At 36.1% G+C, this 23923-nt stretch overlaps 1 protein-coding gene across 1 annotated transcript in view; it reads left to right on the top strand.

Annotated features, from left to right (window-relative positions):
• Positions 1 to 23923, top strand: part of TOMM70 (translocase of outer mitochondrial membrane 70) — a 50790-nt gene that overhangs the window by 19676 nt on the left and 7191 nt on the right. Inside the window, exons 4-9 of the mRNA XM_024759230.1 lie at positions 1442 to 1551; positions 4480 to 4628; positions 7121 to 7328; positions 10019 to 10153; positions 11236 to 11343; positions 12216 to 12332. Of these exons, the coding sequence (XP_024614998.1) occupies positions 1442 to 1551; positions 4480 to 4628; positions 7121 to 7328; positions 10019 to 10153; positions 11236 to 11343; positions 12216 to 12332 (827 nt within the window). The remainder of the gene's footprint in view (positions 1 to 1441; positions 1552 to 4479; positions 4629 to 7120; positions 7329 to 10018; positions 10154 to 11235; positions 11344 to 12215; positions 12333 to 23923) is intronic.

Below are 23923 nucleotides of genomic sequence, written 5' to 3'. Positions count from 1 at the left end.
CCCGCGTACAGAAAAAAAAAAAAAAAAAGAAAACATTTGTTTTTTGCCCTTGCAATTTTCAGACATTATCTTATACTCAGTTAGAAATTATGTAATTGATACAAAGCATCAAGTGATCGTCTGGAGCCTGTGCTCCGCAACGGGATAGGCCACAACAGGGAGAGGCCCGCGTAAAAAAAAAAAAAAAAAAAAGAAAACATTTGTTTTTTGCCCTTGCAATTTTCAGACATTATCTTATACTCAGTTAGAAATTATGTAATTGATACAAAGCATCAAGTGAATTTGCTATTCTCAGTAAATATTATAAATATTTTTTGGCCTCTAATTGGCCATTTCTGTTGCCAAAACTTCAAATTAGGGTATCCGCCACTGGCCTATAAAGTACATTCTTCTGGGTGATGTAGAGCTAAACCAAAATGCAATTTCTGCAGTCGAAAAGTACTTTCCACTACATACTTAAATCTGCTTTAAAAGCATCAATAATCAGAAATTTAGCCATACTTTTTTTTAAAATAACATTATTTAAAAGGGAAAAGCTGTTTTATTTATTTATTTTTTTAATCAGGATTACCAATTGAGAGTGGTTTAGAGAACATTTTAGAAAAACTTGAGGTTTTGTGGTATCATGTACTTTGATGGTGGGTAGAAGGAGTGTTGCTTTGGAAAAGAGACTTCTGAGTTTTGAACCAGACTTTGAAGTTATTAAGCGATAATTGTAGAGAGGAGTTTAAATGGATTTTAGATGGAGAAATGGGATGGGGAAAAGACATTGACATTGACACTAGCCAGATTATCAGGGGAACATACAGCAGATTGACTTGTTTGGAGGAGCAAGGATTTGGAATTGTGAGAAATTGAGTTCAAAAAGAGAGAGACAGCCATTGTTCACTACTTTGAATGAAAAGTTGAGAGGTTAAGGAAACATTGATCTTCTGAATTTCAGACCACTGTGTGTTGAGCTCTAGCATAGCCAGGTTAAAATGGTATTTTGAAGCAGATTTAATTGAGAGCTCTGTGGCAAGATGGCTTTGGAGACGAGGAGTAACCCTGAGGCCTATAAAAAGACCAGACATGAGAGAGCCACATTATGTTGATTTGGCATATACTTAACCGGCCAGAAAAGAATATTCCTGGATTACTTGTTTTATTTGCTATGTACAATGTTGGAGTGATGAGAAACATCACAAATGGTGTAGTATGGTCCCTTTCATTTCACAGGTGAGGAAAGTGAATTCTAGAGAAGTAGAGTGACTTTCTGAGCTTTGAGTTTGGTCGTACAGTATGTAAAACTAAAGTGTTAAGAATCAGTTTATTGGAAATGATAGCCACATAAAGCTATGCATGTAGTTTGGCTTTCTGTGGTAACATTGAATCCATTTGATGCTGCTAATCATCTTTGTGATAATTTCATACTTACTCTTGTTTTCTGCATCATTTCTAGATGTCACTGCTGTGTGTATATTAGAAGGGTTCCAAAATCAGCAAAGCATGCTGTTAGCTGATAAAGTTCTTAAACTTCTTGGAAAAGAGAAAGCCAAAGAAAAATATAAGGTAAGTTAATCTGAATTGGTTAATAGAGGGAGTATACATTGTGAAGGGTCATTTCTAATTTATACTGCTTAAACTTGGGTGTGATGGTTACAACTGAAATTAGATCCGGATTATATTTCTTTTTCCTGTAATCTTGGGCTTTTGTGGCTTACTTTTTAAAAATAAGAATGTAAACTATGTCCAGTATTGCACCTGGAGGATATTGAAAGAATTCATGTATATTAGAAGTTGCCAAACAATGGCCTACAGGCCAAATCCAGCCTGCCACCTGTTTTTATAAATAATGTGCCAATAGTGTTTTATTGGAACTCAGCCACTCACACATTGTTTTAGATGCTTTTAAGCTACAACAGCAGAGTTGAGTGGTTGTGACAGAGACTGTATGGCACATAAAGCCTAAAATATTTACTATCCGGCCTTTTACAGAAAAAAATTGCCAACTTGTACTCTTTAAAGTTTTTAAAGATATGCTGTATAAATTGGCATTGGTTTTACACAGTTAGTAGATGGTTTAATTCAAGAAATATTTATTGAACAGAGGTCCATAATGGGCATTTTAGGAGGGTAGGTACAAAGACATGGTCCTTGCCCTTACAAAGTCCTTAATGAGAGGGACCATTAATAAGTATAAAAGGCATGATATTGGTAAAGTGTCATGGAGGGATATAAGTAGAGGGCTGTGGGAGTACCACAGGTATTACTAAACATCGGTAGAGGTTTTCTGCTAAATTTCATAATATCGAGGCAGTTGTTTCTTTTTTCTTTAATAATAACTTGCTTTTCTCTTAAGTTGATTTAATAATCTCTCTGTATTTTTAACTTTACATCTCTGAATATTAGCTGAGTAAAACAGGTTTCTTCACTGCAGGACTTTCTTGTGCTAGTATGTGTTGTGAATCTCCAAATACAGCTATACTGGTTCTCAGTCTCTTTAAACTCTGGAACTTATTTCCTTCCCTTCAGCATCTGGTAGAACATGCTGTTTTGAGGAACTAGAACTGGTGCTCCTCAAAATATTTTGCAAAATACCATGTTAGAGTCTCACAAATTGAACTTTGAAGGAACCTCGTTTCCTTGAGTATAATGCTATTGTTGAGTAATTATACTGGTTGGACTGCAGAGTAGTAAGAAAATATGATAACCTACATTTATATAGGTTCCAAATTAGTTTCCACATATATTTTCTAACCTGTTTGTAGTCCACTTTGTAAATTCCACTTTGCAAAATACTTTTCATTTTATTATTTTTATTTTTACAATAACCCTATAAGATAAATAAGGAGAGTATTTTTATTGCTATTTTAGAGATGAGAAAACTGAGAATGACATGTGTAAGGTCACGTAGCTAATAAGTGGCAGAGCTAGAATTTATATCTTGTTCCTTTGATACTTAAGGCCATTACTTATAAAATATTGTTCTCATTTTAAATTTGTAACTCTGAAAGACAGGGAAGTGGTAGCTTCATTTCTAAGCTGAAATAGGAAACTACAAGACATTAATAATTTATTCAACTTCAGTAAGGGCTATTTAAATTTCTATTTAAGCTTTTTCCCTGAAGTGGTAGATGATTGCCACTTATATATTCCAACACAGGGTCTTCAGTGAAATACTTAAGTTAGGTGTATTTATCACTTGGTGGTGACCATTTGATTTAAAATGGTAATTAAGACACACTGGGGCTTCCCTGGTGTTGCAGTGGTTGAGAATCTGTCTGCTAAGGCAGGGGACATGGGTTCAAGCCCTGGTCTGGGAAGATCCCACATGCCGCAGAGCAAGTAGGCCCATGAGCCACAACTACTGAGCCTGCGTGTCTGGAGCCTGTGCTCCGCAACAAGAGAGGCCGCGATAGTGAGAGGCCCGCGCACTGCGATGAAGAGTGGCCCCCGCTTGCCACAGCTAGAGAAAGCCCTCGCACAGAAACGAAGACCCAACAGAGTCAAAAGTAAATAAATAAATAAATAAATAAAATTTTAAAAGTAACTGTACCATTTAAAAAAAAAAAGACACACTGAGTCTCTCCCCAGAGAGAGCACCAAAAAAAGAGTGTGAATTCCTTAGATTTTTCTATTCAGTTTTCTTATTTACCCCACTCTCATCTATCCTAGATTAGATCATATACTTACAAAGCCAGATTCATTTTTTTCCCCTCCTTCAAATACAAAGACATTAAATCTACCAAAATATTAGAAATGGTATTTGTTATACATACAATTTAGAATACCATATTTCCACTCTAAAGTCTTTGGGTTGAATTTTGCAAAGGATCCGAAATATGTTATGAGAGCCCTTTGGTGACATTAGTCCCTTTTCCTTCTTCCTTTAAAACTTTATCATCTTAAGTATAGTAAGGAGAAACAAAATACTTCTATGATTATGAATCAGGTTGCCATGGGAAAAAGTAATAATTAAAAGAGGAAATGAGATTTCATTCTGGCTTTCAGTGGCACTTACTCCAATGGAGATCTTCAGATGCAGAATAAGTAGGGGACAAATGAAAGCCCATGGTAGATGGACTTAACATTTTAGCACCTGTGTAAGACATGGTCCTGAGTAGTAAATTGAGATATTAATCTTCTAGGACAGGAAGATAATTTTAACTCAGAAGGAGATAATTTTAACTCAGCAGTTATTTACCTCCTTTGTTCCAGATTTCACCTTCTTTTAGTGAGTGGTTCTAAGAGTTCTTGACATTTTACATCTTTGGAGAGAGGAAAGGTTCTCATTTAAAACCTACTTTGAACAGCTGGGACTGGCCGCATTACCAATTCCACTGTCTATTGCACTACGGTTTGGAGCCTGATATTCTTCAGTTATCTGAAAATGAGACGCCAGTTTTTACGACAGTGGTTCTCAGTATTCTACAAAGGCATCTGCTTCTTTGGTTAGTGTTTTCTATTTTGATGTGTATAAATATGATTAAATTTCAGAATCGTGAACCTCTGATGCCATCTCCACAGTTTATCAAATCTTACTTCAGTTCTTTCACGGATGATATAATTTCTCAGCCAATGCTTAAAGGAGAGAAGTCTGACGAAGATAAAGACAAGGAAGGGGAGGCTTTAGAAGTAAAAGAAAAGTAAGTGTCTCGAGTATAGTATCTGCTTAATGTTCTGTGTTTTTTTTGGCGGGGGCGTGGTTGTGGGGTTTTTTGCTGCCATAGAGCCAAAGTGGAACTCTGAGTCATCTCCAAAAGATCTGTTTATAAATAGATATAAATATAACAAAATTGTAATATATAATAATATTATAATAATAAAAATACTTCTCTTCTCACACATGTCTATTACACCCTAAGAGTTACCTCTCTGGTGACTCAAGGTTTTACTGCCAGAAGTCTGCCCTGCTTTTGAGGTCCTACATGATATTCTCAAGAGATATCCTAGTGGAGATCAAGTGGTTGATTATATTTGAACAGGGGCACTAACTTAAAAAATGATTGTGTAGCTCAATATCCAGATGTTTTAGTGCAAGAAAGTTTATAATATATAATTTAATTTTTAGGAGTGCCCCAAAGAGTGACTTTCTTCAAGGTTTTTTCTGCATGCCTAGGAAAATGCCATTCTTTGGGTTTGTGTTTGCTCCTGTCGAGAGCTGAAACCAAAGTATAAGATACTATGTTTACAACTGGAGGTCAAGTGATATAATGTAGTATATAAGCTATCTAGCCTGCTTATCCATTTATATTTATCAATACTTTTATCTTGCTGTTGAGGCTAGCTCTCCTCTCTAAGAGAAGGTACAACATTATTACCAACATGACATTTTCTAATGAGTTTGGAAGAAAAGGGAATACTGTTCCCAAAGCAAAGCATAATTTTGCATCTATAGCATATTGGAAGGTTTAGGAAAAAGATTGCTTTTAATTTGTATCTCCCAATTTTTCTACCATTATTAGCCACCTTTTAAGGGAGGATACTATGTATAATTGTGCCAAGATGTTCAAGTTTGAGTTAGTTGGTGAGGAATCTCTTTGAGAAGATTGTAGATGGGAAGTAAATGTTTAAGGTGATGCCAATAATTGCCTCTTCTGATTAGGAAATAGTCCTTATCCCAGAAAAACTACAGTGAAGTTAATACCATTATTCTAAAAACTGTCTTGAGAGGTGGCAGGACATAGCTATCTCTCACCAGAACACTAATTGGAATTGGTCCTAAGTTTTTGAATTCTATTTTACTCTGAGCCTTAGCTTCATCATTTTTTGAATGAGGAAGTAATAATTACCTTTGAGGCTTATTGTGAGGTTTAGAGGTCATGTTTGTGAGTATCTAGCACTTAGGTTCTCAATAAGTAGGAACCGTTACTACTTCCAATCTGATTTAATAATTATTTTATCTTAACCCTGGTGACCTGAGGAATAAAACTAGAGTGCAGGGAATATTAGAATGTAATTATAGGAAAGGTTAGCACAGAGTTTGTAAGACTTTGACTGACATAACTTAAGTCACTTGCCAGTTTTCTCTATTCAGAATATGTAGCAAATGAAATAAGAAAATGTAATTTACAGTGCCCCTTAAAGGACATATAGTATAAATTCCTTTTCAGTTCAAAAAATTCCTTCTACAAGCCTTCTCAATAAAAGTCATCATCTTAGAAGAGTGATGATATTGTGGTCACTGCTTTTTAAAAAGTAGGGGAAGGTGTTTTCTTTAAGTACTTGATGGAAGAGTCTGCTTCTTTGATATTTCCACCTATTCATTCTAGGTCTGTTCTTTTAGGTGAAACAGCACAACTTCTGGATGAGAGCCTTTTATCAATAGATATTTCCCTGCCTCCAGTTCTTGCTCCCTTTCAGTCCACTTCCCACAACACAGCCAGAGTGATCTTTACAAAGTACAACTCAGGTCACACCTCTTCCCTTGAGCTCTGTGACCCTAAACTCACTTGATAACTTTCTATTTCTCTGTTCTTTCTGTTAGTCATAAAATAACTGTTGCGTGCCATCAATGTGCCACAGATAAGAAGGTGAATAAGACAGGATCATTTTCTATGTTGCAGATCAGTCTGTCATTAGCTCATCTTTTCATGTGTCTAAATGTTGAAGCCTGGGCAATAACCCGAGGTTTCTGCCATTTTCTCTGTTGTTTCCTTTTTTAAAACTCTTTCTTCGGGCTTCCCTGGTGGCGCAGTGGTTGAGAGTCCGCCTGCCGATGCAGGGGACACGGGTTCGTGCCCCGGTGTGGGAGGATCCCACATGCCGCGGAGCGGCTGGGCCCGTGAGCCATGGCCACTGAGCCTGCGCGTCCGGAGCCTGTTGCTCCGCAACGGGAGAGGCCACAACAGTGAGAGGCCCGCGTACCGCAAAAAAAAAAAAAAAACTCTTTCTTCAAGGCAGCAAGAAAATCCCAGTCTGCATCAAAAATCCTAATCTGTTACACACACTGCCCCGCATACCACCACCACACCCAGTCTCACATTGACTGGCTATCTTGTTTAAGGGGAGGAGGACAGTTGTTTAACTCAGGTATACTAAATGTGGCAAGTTTTAGCATTTGATGCTTTTTTAGTAATTTTTTATGTTCATTTTATTAGTAATAAATAGTAATTTCCTATGCTTATTTTATTTTCAGCTCTGGATACTTAAAGGCCAAACAGTATATGGAAGAAGAAAACTATGATAAAATCATAAGTGAATGCTCAAAAGAAGTAGATGCCCAAGGCAAATACATGGCAGAAGCATTATTACTACGAGCTACTTTCTACTTGCTTATTGGTAATGCCAACGCGGCCAAACCAGATTTAGATAAGGTCATCAGCTTGAAAGAAGCTAATGTGAAGGTACATTTAAAACTCCGTGTGTGTGCATGTGAAAAAATTAATAATAAATAAAAATAAGACTTTTAGGTATGTTTTGCCGAAGTTTTGGCATTTCAGTTGCCATTCTCCAAAAGATTATTTTTTGTTTTGGAAGGGACTACGCCTAATGATGATTGAGTTGGTGCAGTGAAACTGAATCATAAATGTCAGTGATAGATATCTTTAACTAGGAAAGGACCTTTTTTTTCCCCCTATAATATGTGGTAGCTTCAGCTTCCCCGTATAGCTTCTGCTTACTGTATTGGACTATATTTGGGTAGGGGTAAAGGTGATGTAGCAGTGCTATAGGTAGTATTGTAAATAACATGCAATATGTAGTACAGGGTTATAAAATGCATTTAATAAAAAATAAACACATTTAATATATTTTGAAAGATTTTATTTACATGAGGAAAAAACAAGATCTAAAAATATAATATAGAAATATACTGAAATATACCAAAAGTTTTTGCAGTTGTGTGGTTGGAACAGCTTTTCATTTTCTAAGCGTTCTTGTGTGTATGTAGTTAGTTTTATAATTAAGATTCGGTGGGGGGGGTCTGTCAAATATGAGCCTTCTATTCAGTGTAACAAGAATAGCGGTTAGCTGCCAAAGTACTGTACTCCTTATTAGATGGTTAACATCTCTTTTTCCTCATTGAATTAAGTGAACTCTGGCTTTATTCATCTCCAAATGAAAAGTATTTGTTAAAAGTCCTTCTCAAAATAGATTTTCAAGTTGAAGATACCCTAATAATAATTAGTTTTATTTCCTGCTGATTTTCCTGATGATTACAAGTATGTTCTGTTATGTGTTTTTGTTATTGTTGTGAGGGCATTCTTATTTGTTTCATTGAGGAAGACATTTGTATGTACTTTTGCCTTGAAAAAAATTTTAGAGAAGAACCCTATTTCTTATTTCATGATCATGATTTTTTGTTTTAATGGCAAGTGATGATGCCTGTCATATGCCATGTACAAAAATGAGCTCAGAACGGATCAGAGACCTGAATGTTAAGAGCCAAAACTATAAAACTCTTAGAAGAAAACATAGGAGGAACTCTTCAATACTTTAGATTAAGCTGTGGTTCCTTAGGCATGACACCAAAAGCACAAGTGACCAAAAAAAGGGAAAACACATTCCACAGGATGGGAGAAAATATTCACAAGTCATATATCTGATAAGGGGCTTGTATCCAGAATATATTAAAGAAGTTTTCTTACAACTCAACAATAAATAGATAGACTAATTTAAAACCAGGAAAGGATCTGAATAGACATTTTCCCAAAGAATATGTACAAATAGCCAATAAGGACAAGAAAAGCTGCTTAGCATCATTAGCCCTTAGGGAAATGCAAATCAAAATCACAACGAGCTATCACTTTATACCCACTAGGATGGTTGTAATCAGAAATTTGGACAATTAAAAGTATTAGTATAGATATGGAGAAGTTGGAACTCTCATACATTGCTGGTAGGAATATAAAATGGTAAAATCCCTTTGGAAATTAGTTGGGGTTGGGAAGTTCCTCAAAATGTTAAACATAGAGTTACCATGTGACCCAGTAGTTCCTCTCCTAGGTATCTATACCCACGAGAATTGAATTCATATGTCAACACAAAAACTTGTACATGAATGTTCATAGCAGCATTATTCATAAGAGCCAAAAAGTGGAAGCCTTTTTGGGCTTCCCTGGTGGCGCAGTGGTTGAGAGTCCGCCTGCCGATGCAGGGGACATGGGTTCGTGCCCCGGTCCGGGAAGATCCCACATACCACGGAGTGGCTGGGCCCGTGAGCCATGGCTGCTGAGCCTGCGCGTCCGGAGTCTGTGCTCCGCAACAGGAGAGGCCACAACAGTGAGAGGCCCGCGTACCGCAAAAAAAAAAAAAGTGGAAGCAACTCAAATGTCCATCAGCTGGGGAACAGATAAATAAAATGTGATATATCTGTACAATGGAATATTATTTAACCATTAAAAAAGAATGAGCTGGGATGAAGTGAGAGAGTAGCACTGACATATATACACCACCAAATGTAAAATGGATGGCTAGTGGGAAGCTGCACAGGGAGATCAGCTCCAGTGCTTTGTGATGACCTAGAGGGGTGGGGTGGGGAGGGTGGGAGGGAGGCTCAAGAGGGAGGAGATATGGGGGTATATGTATACATACAGCTGGTTCACTTTGTTCTACAGCAGAAAGTAACACACCATTGTAAAGCAATTATACTCCAATAAAGATATTTTAAAAAAGAAAAGAATGAAGTACTGATACATGTTACAACATAGACAAACCTTGAAAACATGCTATGTGTAAGAAGCCAGTCACAAAAAGACTGCATTATGTACAATTCCAGTTTGTATGAAATGTCTGGAATATACAAATCCATAGAAAGAGAAAAAAAGACTGATGGTTTCTAGGGACTGAGAATTAGGCAGGAAATAGGGAGTGCCTGCTAATGTGTATGAGATTTCCTTTGGGAGTGGTGAAAACGTTCTAGAATTAGTGGTGACAGTTGCACAACTCTGAATATACTAAGAATGACTGGCTTATATACTTTTAAAGGGTGAGCTTTATGGTACGTGAATTACATCTCAATACAGCTGTTATTTTAAAAAAACTAAATTAGAATAAAAGTAGTAATGATGAATCTTTCCTCATTTGGGGTATATAGCTTCGAGCAAATGCTCTCATCAAAAGAGGCAGCATGTATATGCAACAGCAGCAGCCTTTGCTGTCTACTCAGGATTTTAACATGGCTGCCGACATTGATCCTCAGAATGCAGATGTTTATCACCACCGAGGACAGGTAAATTAATTTTCTTAAAGAGTTCTGATCTTTGAATTGAGGAATTCGATACCATTTTGAGAATGTCTTTAAAGTTTTCTTACATCACTTGTGATAGCTGTGAACAAAGTATCAGAGTAGTTTACAGTTTGGGTTGGCATTTATTTAGTCCCATCTTGAACATTTGTCCTGATATTTACTTGCAAAAAAAAAGGAAGAGGAAGGCTATAAATGTTGGCTTTTGCCATATCAGGTTTGTTTTTCAGTTGTTTCTGCTTCATAGGTTTTCAACATTAAAAATACGTAAAACATGTTTCAACATTAAAACATTAAAAACATGTAGTGACAAATTAAAGAAAGAAAATGTAATGAGCATTTTGAGTTAATGCTAGAATCAACAGAATGATTTTTGTGAGCTTCTTGCTGTAAGGAAATATTAGCCTGAACTATCCAGACAGTATCAAAAAAAATCTCTTCTGAATGGAGTTTTATAACATGCATATTTATTTTTTAGTAAAAATATATAGTGAAGAAAACAGTTCCCAATTTCAGCCTCATCTGGAGGAAACACGGCTTTATAAATCTGCTTGTGTGACGTGGCTTCTTGGAATGCATTAGAGTAGAAAGTATGGGCTAATCCATATAATAACAGAAAAGTCAGGTTCTTTCTAATGGAGAATTTTATCTAATATTTCTGTCTGAAGGGTCTTAAGAAGTGTTGAGATAACCTTAAAATTCTTGGTATTTTGATCCTTACTGGTAGTGTCTTTTAAGATTAATTTGAAATGTAATTATCTACTGTCTGATCTACTTTGACGTTTGAAAGTACAGATACTTCATTTTCTAGAAGAAAAATCATTTAAGAGTGATGAAAAATGGTAGGTTTATAGTGCTTTTTAAAAAAATTGGACACTGGTTTTAAGTTTTAGAATCTTTCCTTTAAAATTATAAGATTTTCTAGTTCAGTATTTCTAGAAAGTAATTCTATAGTGAATAATTTCATGCGTAGCATTATGCAGAGATGTACTAAGAGACACGGTACATATTTAACTGGTGTACTTGTTATTTTGAACTGCGTTTATCTATGTACTTTTTTTCCTTAGCTGAAAATACTGCTTGATCAAGTTGAAGAAGCAGTAGCAGATTTTGATGAATGTATTAGATTAAGACCTGAGTCTGCTCTGGCACAAGCTCAGAAATGTTTTGCATTGGTAGGTTCGACTTTCTTTTGTATTTTCCTAAACATCAGTATTTCCCATTGATAACAAAAATGAGTATCATTGTCTACAAAATCATCTACTGACAGGGAGAAAAAAATGTCAGTTTAGGAAAGTAGAAGTGTGTATTACTTGAGGTTCTGCTCCAATATTTCTCTGGATGCCTTATTTGGTTCATCTTGATAGATGTTTGTCCCTGATTTTATGCCCCCTAAACAGCACTCTTCTCTCTAATTCTCTACCATAAACCAGTATGAAGAACAAAAGCATTTAGAGGAAATACTCTGCAATCATGACACCATATAACCCATCTCTCATTTCGCCTTTGTAGAGCTATTAATATTCAGAAACACAAAGTTGAAAATTAGGTAAAATAAGGCCATTTCTAGTGAAATCAGATTCTTCAGTTAACCCCATACCCTGAGTCCTAAAAGGATTTTCCTTTTAAAGAAAGAAATTGGGTCACAAACACATTTATATTACAGATTAAAAATGTTATCAGATGAAGAAGCTTTATAATACTTTTATTATGAAGTAATAATAAATAATAAAGTGATAATATATTGAATTTAAAATTCCCCTACTTATATACAAAGTTAACCTGTTACAAGTTAGTTTGTCTTCTTATAGAATACTGAACATCTTGAAATTGTTTAGTGGCAATGAAGTCCTAATTGTACATAGCCTTTGGATCCCTGCTCTAGAGATATTCCCGTGGAACCCTTTTAGATGCAGCAAATTATGTAGCAGATTGCCTGCTTCTCTGGAAATATTTATGTAATTTTGTGTGACTTTTATAATATGTTAACATTTCCTGAGTTTTTGAGTTCTTGATTTGACAGGCCTGTTTTGATTTTTTTACACAGTATCGCCAAGCATATACGGGAAACAATTCTTCACAAATCCAGGCAGCTATGAAAGGTTTTGAAGAGGTCATAAAGAAATTTCCAAGGTGTGCTGAAGGCTATGCATTATATGCCCAGGTAAATGTCATTTTTCATATTTTTTCACTTGCCAGTTCTTTTTTTAAAGAACTGCATTCATATCTTGAATGCTAGCCTGGAAATCAGAAAATAGTGCTTCTCTTGTTGCAGCTTTTGTGGAAGCAGATGGCTTTGTTCCTGCTTTGTTTCTCCTGGTCCCCAGGATGGTCCTGGATCACCTTAAGAGGGCTTCCTATGTTATACAATTTGAAAACCATGGCCCTAAACTTGTAACATGGGGAAGCTTAAATAGAGCATTTCCCTCATGTTTTCATTTGGATTGGATTTGCAAAATTTAATTATCTTAGGAAAATCTACTGTATGCAATTGGTGAGGGAAATGTCCTTGGAAAGGGTTTTCTTTCTATTTGATCACTGTTCTTTAAATGGTGAGATAGTCTGTAACAGCTCATTTTAATCTCTCTGGTTTGTTTAAAATTCTTGAAGCTTTCCTTGGTTTAGGATTGAAGCTATGGAAAGTAGGATTTCAATTCAGATTATTTTCAGTTTTTGGTATTTTTTTTGGCCGCAGTGGGTCTTTGTTGCTGCACGTGGGCTTTCTCTAGTTGCAGTGAGCAGGGGCTACTCTTTGTTGCAGTGCGTGGGCTTCTCATTGCAGTGGCTTCTCTTGTTGAGGAGCACAGGCTCTAAGCCTTCAGTAGTTGTGGTGTGTGGGCTCAGTAGTTGTGGCGCACGAGCTTAGTTGCTCTGTGGCATGTGGGATCTTCCAGACTAGGGCTCGAACCTGTGTCTCCTGCATTGGCAGGCAGATTCTTAACCACTGCGCCACCAGGGAAGCCCCACTTTTTAAATTATAGTTTGAAGTCTTTGAAAACTTATTAATTTTAAATTATCCATTTAAATGAAAATGATTAACTTCTTATAGCCACAGTTAAAGGAGTTTTTCCTCTAATTAAATGATTTCTGAATGACTGTTTCTTTCTTAGTCTTTAAGGTGAAAGCTGCTTTTGGTATCTCAAAAACCAGCCATCTCAAAACTCTATATATTTTCTCTTATTATTCTTATTCCAAAGAAATGTTGTTCCCCTCCCTCCTTATCCCCCCAAACATCACAGAAGCAGGAAGCATTTAAAAATGACTGTCTGTATTAGACTCCTACCTCCAGACATTTTTAGGGTTGTTTTGTTTTTAATTTCCTTCATGTTATCTTTAGTCCAGTTATAAGAAAATTTCCAAAGGATAAAACTTTCTTTTTGAGGGTTTATTGAGAGGGACTCTAGAAGATTGATTGTGTCGGATCTATTATATAAAGTCCTACCATCACTGCATTATTAAGGGTTGAAATTCTGCAGTATGAAGTACAACCCAGGAATTCCTTTTTGTTTCTTTGTTTTTAATATATTCTTTTCCATTATAGTTTATCACAGGATATTGAGTATAGTTCCCTGTGCTATACAGTAGGACCTTGTTCTTTATCCATTCTAAATGTAATAGTTTGCATCTACCAACCCCAAACTCCCAGTCCGTCCCTCTCTCTCTCCTGCTCCTGCTTGGCAACCACAAGTCTGTTCTCTATGTCTGTGAGTCTGTTTCCTTTTTATAGAGAAGTTCATTAGTGCCATATTTTAGATTCCACATATAAGTGATATCATATGGTATTTGTCTTTCTCTTTCTGACTTACTTCACTTAGTATGATATTCTCCAGTTGCATCCATGTTGCTGCAAATAGCATTATTTCGTTCTTTTTATGGCTGAGTAGTATTCCATTGTATATATATGTACCACATCTTCTTTATACATTAATCTGTTGATGGACACCTAGGTTGTTTCCATGTTTGGGCTATTGTGAAGAGTGCTGTTAAGAACATAGGGGTACATGCATTTTTAAAAAAATCTTTACTGCAGTATAATTGCTTTACAATGTTGTGTTAGTTTCTCCTGTATAACAAAGTGAATCAGCTGTATGCATATGTATATCTCCATATCTCCTCCCTCTTGTGTCTCCCTCCCACCCTCCTTATCCCACCCCTCTAGGTGCTCACAAAGCACCAAGCTAATCTCCCTGTGCTATGTGGCTGCTTCCCACTAGCTATCTGTTTTACATTTGGTAGTGTATATATGTCCATGCTACTTTCTCATTTCATCCCAGCTTACCCTTCCCCCTCCCCGTGGCCTGAAGTCCATTCTCTATGTCTGCATCTTTATTCCTGTCCTGCCCCTAGGTTCATTAGAACCATTTTTTTTTTTTAGATTCCATATATGTGTGTTAGCATATGGTATTTGTTTTTCTGACTTACTTCACTCTGTATGACAGACTCTAGGTCCATTGACCTCACTACAAATAACTCAATTTTGTTTCTTTTTATGGCTGAGTAATATTCCATTGTATATATGTGCCACAACTTCTTATCCATTCATCTGTTGATGGACACTTAGGTTGCTTCCATGTCCTGGCTATTGTAAATAGTGCTGCAGTGAACATTGTGGTACATGACTCTTTTTGAACTATGGTTTTCTAAGGGTATATGCCCAGTAGTGAGATTGCTAAGTCATATGGTAGTGCTGTTTTTAGTTTTTTAAGGAACCTCCATACTATATTTCTGTCTGAAGGGTCTTAAGAAGTGTTGAGATAACCTTAAAATTCTTGGTATTTTGATCCTTACTGGTAGTGTCTTTTAAGATTAATTTGAAATGTAATTATCTACTGTCTGATCTACTTTGACGTTTGAAAGTACAGATACTTCATTTTCTAGAAGAAAAATCATTTAAGAGTGATGAAAAATGGTAGGTTTATAGTGCTTTTTAAAAAAATTGGACACTGGTTTTAAGTTTTAGAATCTTTCCTTTAAAATTATAAGATTTTCTAGTTCAGTATTTCTAGAAAGTAATTCTATAGTGAATAATTTCATGCGTAGCATTATGCAGAGATGTACTAAGAGACACGGTACATATTTAACTGGTGTACTTGTTATTTTGAACTGCGTTTATCTATGTACTTTTTTTCCTTAGCTGAAAATACTGCTTGATCAAGTTGAAGAAGCAGTAGCAGATTTTGATGAATGTATTAGATTAAGACCTGAGTCTGCTCTGGCACAAGCTCAGAAATGTTTTGCATTGGTAGGTTCGACTTTCTTTTGTATTTTCCTAAACATCAGTATTTCCCATTGATAACAAAAATGAGTATCATTGTCTACAAAATCATCTACTGACAGGGAGAAAAAAATGTCAGTTTAGGAAAGTAGAAGTGTGTATTACTTGAGGTTCTGCTCCAATATTTCTCTGGATGCCTTATTTGGTTCATCTTGATAGATGTTTGTCCCTGATTTTATGCCCCCTAAACAGCACTCTTCTCTCTAATTCTCTACCATAAACCAGTATGAAGAACAAAAGCATTTAGAGGAAATACTCTGCAATCATGACACCATATAACCCATCTCTCATTTCGCCTTTGTAGAGCTATTAATATTCAGAAACACAAAGTTGAAAATTAGGTAAAATAAGGCCATTTCTAGTGAAATCAGATTCTTCAGTTAACCCCATACCCTGAGTCCTAAAAGGATTTTCCTTTTAAAGAAAGAAATTGGGTCACAAACACATTTATATTACAGATTAAAAATGTTATCAGATGAAGAAGCTTTATAATACTTTTATTATGAAGTAATAATAAATAATAAAGTGATAATATATTGAATTTAAAATTCCCCTACTTATATACAAAGTTAACCTGTTACAAGTTAGTTTGTCTTCTTATAGAATACTGAACATCTTGAAATTGTTTAGTGGCAATGAAGTCCTAATTGTACATAGCCTTTGGATCCCTGCTCTAGAGATATTCCCGTGGAACCCTTTTAGATGCAGCAAATTATGTAGCAGATTGCCTGCTTCTCTGGAAATATTTATGTAATTTTGTGTGACTTTTATAATATGTTAACATTTCCTGAGTTTTTGAGTTCTTGATTTGACAGGCCTGTTTTGATTTTTTTACACAGTATCGCCAAGCATATACGGGAAACAATTCTTCACAAATCCAGGCAGCTATGAAAGGTTTTGAAGAGGTCATAAAGAAATTTCCAAGGTGTGCTGAAGGCTATGCATTATATGCCCAGGTAAATGTCATTTTTCATATTTTTTCACTTGCCAGTTCTTTTTTTAAAGAACTGCATTCATATCTTGAATGCTAGCCTGGAAATCAGAAAATAGTGCTTCTCTTGTTGCAGCTTTTGTGGAAGCAGATGGCTTTGTTCCTGCTTTGTTTCTCCTGGTCCCCAGGATGGTCCTGGATCACCTTAAGAGGGCTTCCTATGTTATACAATTTGAAAACCATGGCCCTAAACTTGTAACATGGGGAAGCTTAAATAGAGCATTTCCCTCATGTTTTCATTTGGATTGGATTTGCAAAATTTAATTATCTTAGGAAAATCTACTGTATGCAATTGGTGAGGGAAATGTCCTTGGAAAGGGTTTTCTTTCTATTTGATCACTGTTCTTTAAATGGTGAGATAGTCTGTAACAGCTCATTTTAATCTCTCTGGTTTGTTTAAAATTCTTGAAGCTTTCCTTGGTTTAGGATTGAAGCTATGGAAAGTAGGATTTCAATTCAGATTATTTTCAGTTTTTGGTATTTTTTTTGGCCGCAGTGGGTCTTTGTTGCTGCACGTGGGCTTTCTCTAGTTGCAGTGAGCAGGGGCTACTCTTTGTTGCAGTGCGTGGGCTTCTCATTGCAGTGGCTTCTCTTGTTGAGGAGCACAGGCTCTAAGCCTTCAGTAGTTGTGGTGTGTGGGCTCAGTAGTTGTGGCGCACGAGCTTAGTTGCTCTGTGGCATGTGGGATCTTCCAGACTAGGGCTCGAACCTGTGTCTCCTGCATTGGCAGGCAGATTCTTAACCACTGCGCCACCAGGGAAGCCCCACTTTTTAAATTATAGTTTGAAGTCTTTGAAAACTTATTAATTTTAAATTATCCATTTAAATGAAAATGATTAACTTCTTATAGCCACAGTTAAAGGAGTTTTTCCTCTAATTAAATGATTTCTGAATGACTGTTTCTTTCTTAGTCTTTAAGGTGAAAGCTGCTTTTGGTATCTCAAAAACCAGCCATCTCAAAACTCTATATATTTTCTCTTATTATTCTTATTCCAAAGAAATGTTGTTCCCCTCCCTCCTTATCCCCCCAAACATCACAGAAGCAGGAAGCATTTAAAAATGACTGTCTGTATTAGACTCCTACCTCCAGACATTTTTAGGGTTGTTTTGTTTTTAATTTCCTTCATGTTATCTTTAGTCCAGTTATAAGAAAATTTCCAAAGGATAAAACTTTCTTTTTGAGGGTTTATTGAGAGGGACTCTAGAAGATTGATTGTGTCGGATCTATTATATAAAGTCCTACCATCACTGCATTATTAAGGGTTGAAATTCTGCAGTATGAAGTACAACCCAGGAATTCCTTTTTGTTTCTTTGTTTTTAATATATTCTTTTCCATTATAGTTTATCACAGGATATTGAGTATAGTTCCCTGTGCTATACAGTAGGACCTTGTTCTTTATCCATTCTAAATGTAATAGTTTGCATCTACCAACCCCAAACTCCCAGTCCGTCCCTCTCTCTCTCCTGCTCCTGCTTGGCAACCACAAGTCTGTTCTCTATGTCTGTGAGTCTGTTTCCTTTTTATAGAGAAGTTCATTAGTGCCATATTTTAGATTCCACATATAAGTGATATCATATGGTATTTGTCTTTCTCTTTCTGACTTACTTCACTTAGTATGATATTCTCCAGTTGCATCCATGTTGCTGCAAATAGCATTATTTCGTTCTTTTTATGGCTGAGTAGTATTCCATTGTATATATATGTACCACATCTTCTTTATACATTAATCTGTTGATGGACACCTAGGTTGTTTCCATGTTTGGGCTATTGTGAAGAGTGCTGTTAAGAACATAGGGGTACATGCATTTTTAAAAAAATCTTTACTGCAGTATAATTGCTTTACAATGTTGTGTTAGTTTCTCCTGTATAACAAAGTGAATCAGCTGTATGCATATGTATGTCTCCATATCTCCTCCCTCTTGTGTCTCCCTCCCACCCTCCTTATCCCACCCCTCTAGGTGCTCACAAAGCACCAAGCTAATCTCCCTGTGCTATGTGGCTGCTTCCCACTAGCTATCTGTTTTACATTTGGTAGTGTATATATGTCCATGCTACTTTCTCATTTCATCCCAGCTTACCCTTCCCCCTCCCCGTGTCCTGAAGTCCATTCTCTATGTCTGCATCTTTATTCCTGTCCTGCCCCTAGGTTCATTAGAACCATTTTTTTTTTTTAGATTCCATATATGTGTGTTAGCATATGGTATTTGTTTTTCTGACTTACTTCACTCTGTATGACAGACTCTAGGTCCATTGACCTCACTACAAATAACTCAATTTTGTTTCTTTTTATGGCTGAGTAATATTCCATTGTATATATGTGCCACAACTTCTTATCCATTCATCTGTTGATGGACACTTAGGTTGCTTCCATGTCCTGGCTATTGTAAATAGTGCTGCAGTGAACATTGTGGTACATGACTCTTTTTGAACTATGGTTTTCTAAGGGTATATGCCCAGTAGTGAGATTGCTAAGTCATATGGTAGTGCTGTTTTTAGTTTTTTAAGGAACCTCCATACTGTTTTACAGTGGCTGTATCAATTTACATTCCCACCAACAGTGCAAGAGGGTTCCCTTTTCTCCACACCCTCTCCAGAATTTACTGTTTGTACATTTTTAGATGATGGCCATTCTGACCAGTGTGAGGTGATAACACATTGTAGTTTTGATTTGCATTTCTCTGATAACTAGTGATGTTGAGCATCTTTTCATGTGTTTTTTGGCAATCTGTATATCTTGTTTGGAGAAATGTCTATTTAGGTCTTCTGCCCATTTTTGGATTGGGTTGTTTGTTTTTTTGATATTGAGCTGCATGTGCTGCTTGTATATTTTGGATATTAATCCTTTGTCAGTTGCTTTGTTTGCAAATATTTTCTCCCATTATGAGGGTTGTCTTTTCGTCTTGTTTATGGTTTCCTTTGCTGTGCAAAAGCTTTTAAGTTTCATTAGGTCCCATTTGCTTATTTTTGTTATTATTCCCATCTCTCTAGGAGGTGGGTCAAAAAGGATCTTGCTATGATTTATGTCATAGAGTCTTCTGCCTATATTTTCCTCTAAGAGTTTGAAAGTGTCTGCCCTTACATTTAGGTCTTTAATCCATTTTGAGTTTATTTTTGTGTATGGTGTTAGGAAGTGTTCTACTTTCATTCTCTTACATGTAGCTGTCCATTTTTCCCAGCACCACGTATTGAAGAGGCTGTCTTTTCTCCATTGTATACTCTTGCCTCCTTTACCAAAGATAAGGTGACCATATGTGCATGGGTTTATCTCTGGGCTTTCTATCCTGTTCCATTGATCTATATCTCTGTTTTTGTGCCAGTACCATACTGTCTTGATTACTGTAGCTTTGTAGTACAGTCTGAAGTCCAGGAGCCTGATTCTGATTCCTCCAGCTCCGTTTTTCTTTCTCGCTCTTGCTTTGGCTATTTGGGGTCTTTTGTGTTTCCATACAAATTGTAAAATTTTTTGTTCTAGTTCTGTGAAAAATGCCATTGGTAGTTTGATATGAACTGCATTGAATCTTTAGATTGCTTTTGGGTAGTATAGTCAATTTCACAATGTTGATTCTTCCAATCCAAGAACATAGTATATCTCTCCATCTGTTTGTATCGTCTTTAATTTCTTTCATCATTGTCTTATAGTTTTATGCATACAGGTCTTTTGTCTCCTTAGGTAGGTTTATTCCTGGGTATTTTATTCTTTTTGTTGCAGTGGTAAATGGGAGTGTTTCCTTAATATCCCTTTCAGATTTTTCATCCTTTGTGTATAGAAATGCAAGAGATTTCTGTGCACTAATTTTGTATCCTGCTACTCTACCATATTGATTGATTAGCTCTAGTAGTTTTCTGGTAGCATCTTTAGGATTTTCTATGTATAGTGTCATGTCACCTGCAAACAGTGACAGTTTTACTTCTTCTTTTCCGATTTGGATTCCTTTTATTTCTTTTTCTTCTCTGATTGCTGTGGCTAAAACTTCCAAACCTATGTTGAATAATAGTGGTGAGATGTCTTGTTCCTGATCTTAGAGGAAATGGTTTCGGTTTTTCACCACTGAGATGATGTTGCCTGTGGGTTTGTCATATATGGCCTTTATTATGTTGAGGTCGGTTCCCTCTATGCCTGCTTTCTGGAGAGTTTTTATCATAAATGGGTATTGAATTTTGTCAAAAGCTTTTTCTGCATCTATTGAGATGATCATATGGTTGTGATCCTTCAATTTGTTAATATGGTGTATCACTTTGATTGATTTACATATATTGAAGAATACTTGCATTCCTGGGATAAACCCGACTTGATCATGGTGTATGATCCTTTTAATGTGCTGTTAGATTTTGTTTGCTAGTATTTTGTTGAGGATTTTTGCATCTATGTTCATCAGAGATATTGATCTCTAGTTTTCTTTTTTTTGTGACATCTTTGGAAGTGTTTTGGAAGAGTTTGAGAAGGATAGGTGTTAGCTCTTCTCTAAATGTTTGATAGAATTCTCCTGTGAAGCCATCTGGTCCTGGGCTTTTGTTTGTTGGAAGATTTTTAATCACAGTCTCAATTTCATTTTTAATCACAGTCTCAATGCTTGTGATTGGTCTGTTTATATTTTCTATTTCTTCCTGGTTCAGTCTTGGAAGGTTGTGCTTTTCTAAGAATTTGTCCATTTTTTTCCAGGTTTTCCATTTTATTGGCATATCGTTGCTTGTAGTAATCTCTCATGATCCTTTGTATTTCTGCAGTGTCAGTTGTTACTTCTCCTTTTTCATTTCTAATTCTATTGATTTGAGTCTTCTCCCTTTTTTTCTTGATGAGTCTGGGTAATGGTTTATCAATTTTGTTTATCTTCTTAACCAGCTTTTAGATTTATTGATCTTTGCTATCTTTTCCTTCATTTCTGGTTTGATCTTTATATTTTCTTTCCTTCTGCTAACTTTGGGGTATTTTTGTTCTTCTTCCTCTAATTGTTTAGGTGTAAGGTTAGGTTGTTATTTTGAGATGTTGCTTATTTCTTGAGGTAGGATTGTATTGCTATAAACTTCCCTCTTAGAACTGCTTTTGCTGCATCCCGTAGGTTTTGGGTCGTCGTGTTTTCATTGTCATTTGTTTCTGGGTACTTTTTGATTTCCTCTTTGATTTTGTCAGTGATCTCTTGGTTATTTAGTAGTGTATTGTTTAGCCTCCATGTGTTTGTATTTTTTACAGTTTTTTTCCTGTAATTGATATCTAGTCTCATAGCATTGTGGTCAGAAAAGATACTTGGTACAAATTCAGTTTTCTTAAATTTACCAAGGCTTCATTTGTGACCCAGGATATGATCTATCCTGGAGGATATTCCATGAGCACTTGAGGAGAAAGTGTATTCTGTTGTTTTTGGGTGGAATGTCCTATAAATATCAATTAAGTCCATCTTGTTGAATGTGTCATTTAAAGCTTTTGTTTCCTTATTTATTTTCATTTTGGATGATCTGTCCATTGGTGAAAGTGGGGTGTTAAAGTCCGCTGCTGTGATTGTGTTACTGTCGATTTCCCCTTTTATGACTGTTAGCATTTGCCTTATGTATTGAGGTGCTCCTATGTTGGGTGCATAAATCTTTACAATTGTTATATTTTCTTCTTGGATTGATCCCTAGCTCATTATGCAGTCTCCTTCTTTGTCTCTTTTAATAGTCTTTATTTTAAAGTCTATTCTGTCTGATATAAGAATTGCTACTCCAACTTTCTTTTGATTTCCATTTGCATGGAATATCTTTTTCCATCCCCTCACTCTCAGTCTGTATGTGTCCCTAGGTCTGAAGTGGGGCTCTTTTAGACACCATATATACAGGTCTTGTTTTTGTATCCATTCAGCCAGTCTGTGTCTTTTGGTTATAGCATTTAATCCACTTACATTTAAGGTAATTACTGATATGTATGTTCCTATTACCATATTACCATTTTCTTAATTGTTTTGGGTTTGTTATTGTAGGTCTTTTCCTTCTGTTGTGTTTCCTGCCTAGAGAAGTTCCATTAGCATTTGTTGTAGAGCTGGTTTGGTGGTGCTGAATTCTCTTAAATTTTGCTTATCTGTAAAGGTTTTAATTTCTCCATCAAATCTGAATGAGATCCTTGCTGGGTAGAGTAATCTTGGTTGTAGGTTCTTCCCTTTCATCACTTTAAATATGTCCTACCACTCCCTTGTGGCTTGCAGAGTTTCTGCTGAAAAATCAGCTGTTAACCTGATTGGGATTCCCTTGTATGTTATGTATTGCTTTTTCCTTGTTGCTTCTAATATTTTTTCTTTGTATTTAATTTTTGATAGTTTGATTAATATGTCTTGGCATGTTTCTCTTTGGGTTTATCCTTTATGGTACTGTCTGTGCTTCCTGGACTTGATTGTCTATATCCTTTCCCATGTTAGGGAAGTTTTCGACTATAATCTCTTCAGATATTTTCTCTGACCCTTTCTTTTTCCTTCTTCTTCTGGGACCCGTATAATTCGAATGTTGGTGTATTTAATGTTGTCCCAGAGGTCTCTAAGACTGTTCTCAATTCTTTTCGTTCTTTTTTCTTTATTCTGCTCCTTGACAGTTATTTCCAACATTTCATCTTCCAGCTCACTTATCCGTTCTTCTGCCTCAGTTATTCTGTTATTGATTCCTTCTAGAGTAGTTTTAATTTCAGTAATTGTGTTGTTCATCTCTGTTTGTTTGCTCTTTAGTTCTTCTAGATCCTTGTTAAATGTTTCTTGTATTTTCTCCATTGTGTTTCCAAAATTTTGGATCATCTTTACTATCGTTACTCTGAATTCTTTTTCAGGTAGGTTGCCTATTTCGTCTTCATTTAGTTGGTCTTGTAGGTTTCTACCTTGCTCCTTTGTTTGTAACGTATTTTTTATAATTTCATTTTTTTTTTTGATGGGTGGTGCTTTATTTCTGTCTTACTGGCTGTTTAGCCTGAGACATCCAGCACTGGAGTCTGCAGGCAGTTGGATAGAGCTGGGTCTTGGTGCTGAGATGAGGACCTCTGGGAGGCCTCACTCTGAATGATATTCCCTGGGGTCCTAAGTTCTCTGTTAGTCCAGCAGTTTGGACTTGGAGTTCCCACCACAGGAACTCGTTGCCCAACCTCCGGCCTGGGAACCAAGATTCCACAAGCTTTGTGGTGCAGTAGAAAAAAGAAAACAGAAAAAAAAAAAAAAGCTGTACAGTATCAAAGAAAGTAAAATTAGAAATATAAAAAATGTATTAGGAAAAATAAAACTATAATTGAACCAACTGCAACAATGTAAAATAAAACCACACCAGAAAAAAGAAAACAGAAAAGGGGAAGGGGGAACAAGCCAAAAGGAGAGATCACTAGCAAAGTATAAAGAATAAAATAAAATTAGAAAAATAAAAGATTTATTAGGGAACATAATAATAAAGAATCAACAACAGTGAATCAACAAGGTAAAACAGAACCCCAATCTAAAAGAGGAAAAAGGAAAAAAAAAAAAAAAGCCTTGGCTGTGGGGGCAGAGTTT

Source organism: Neophocaena asiaeorientalis, unplaced genomic scaffold (assembly GCF_003031525.2).
Source record: "Neophocaena asiaeorientalis asiaeorientalis breed wild unplaced genomic scaffold, Neophocaena_asiaeorientalis_V1.1 scaffold197, whole genome shotgun sequence".
Lineage (NCBI taxonomy): Eukaryota > Metazoa > Chordata > Mammalia > Artiodactyla > Phocoenidae > Neophocaena > Neophocaena asiaeorientalis.
This window is presented reverse-complemented; position numbering and strand designations above follow the sequence as displayed.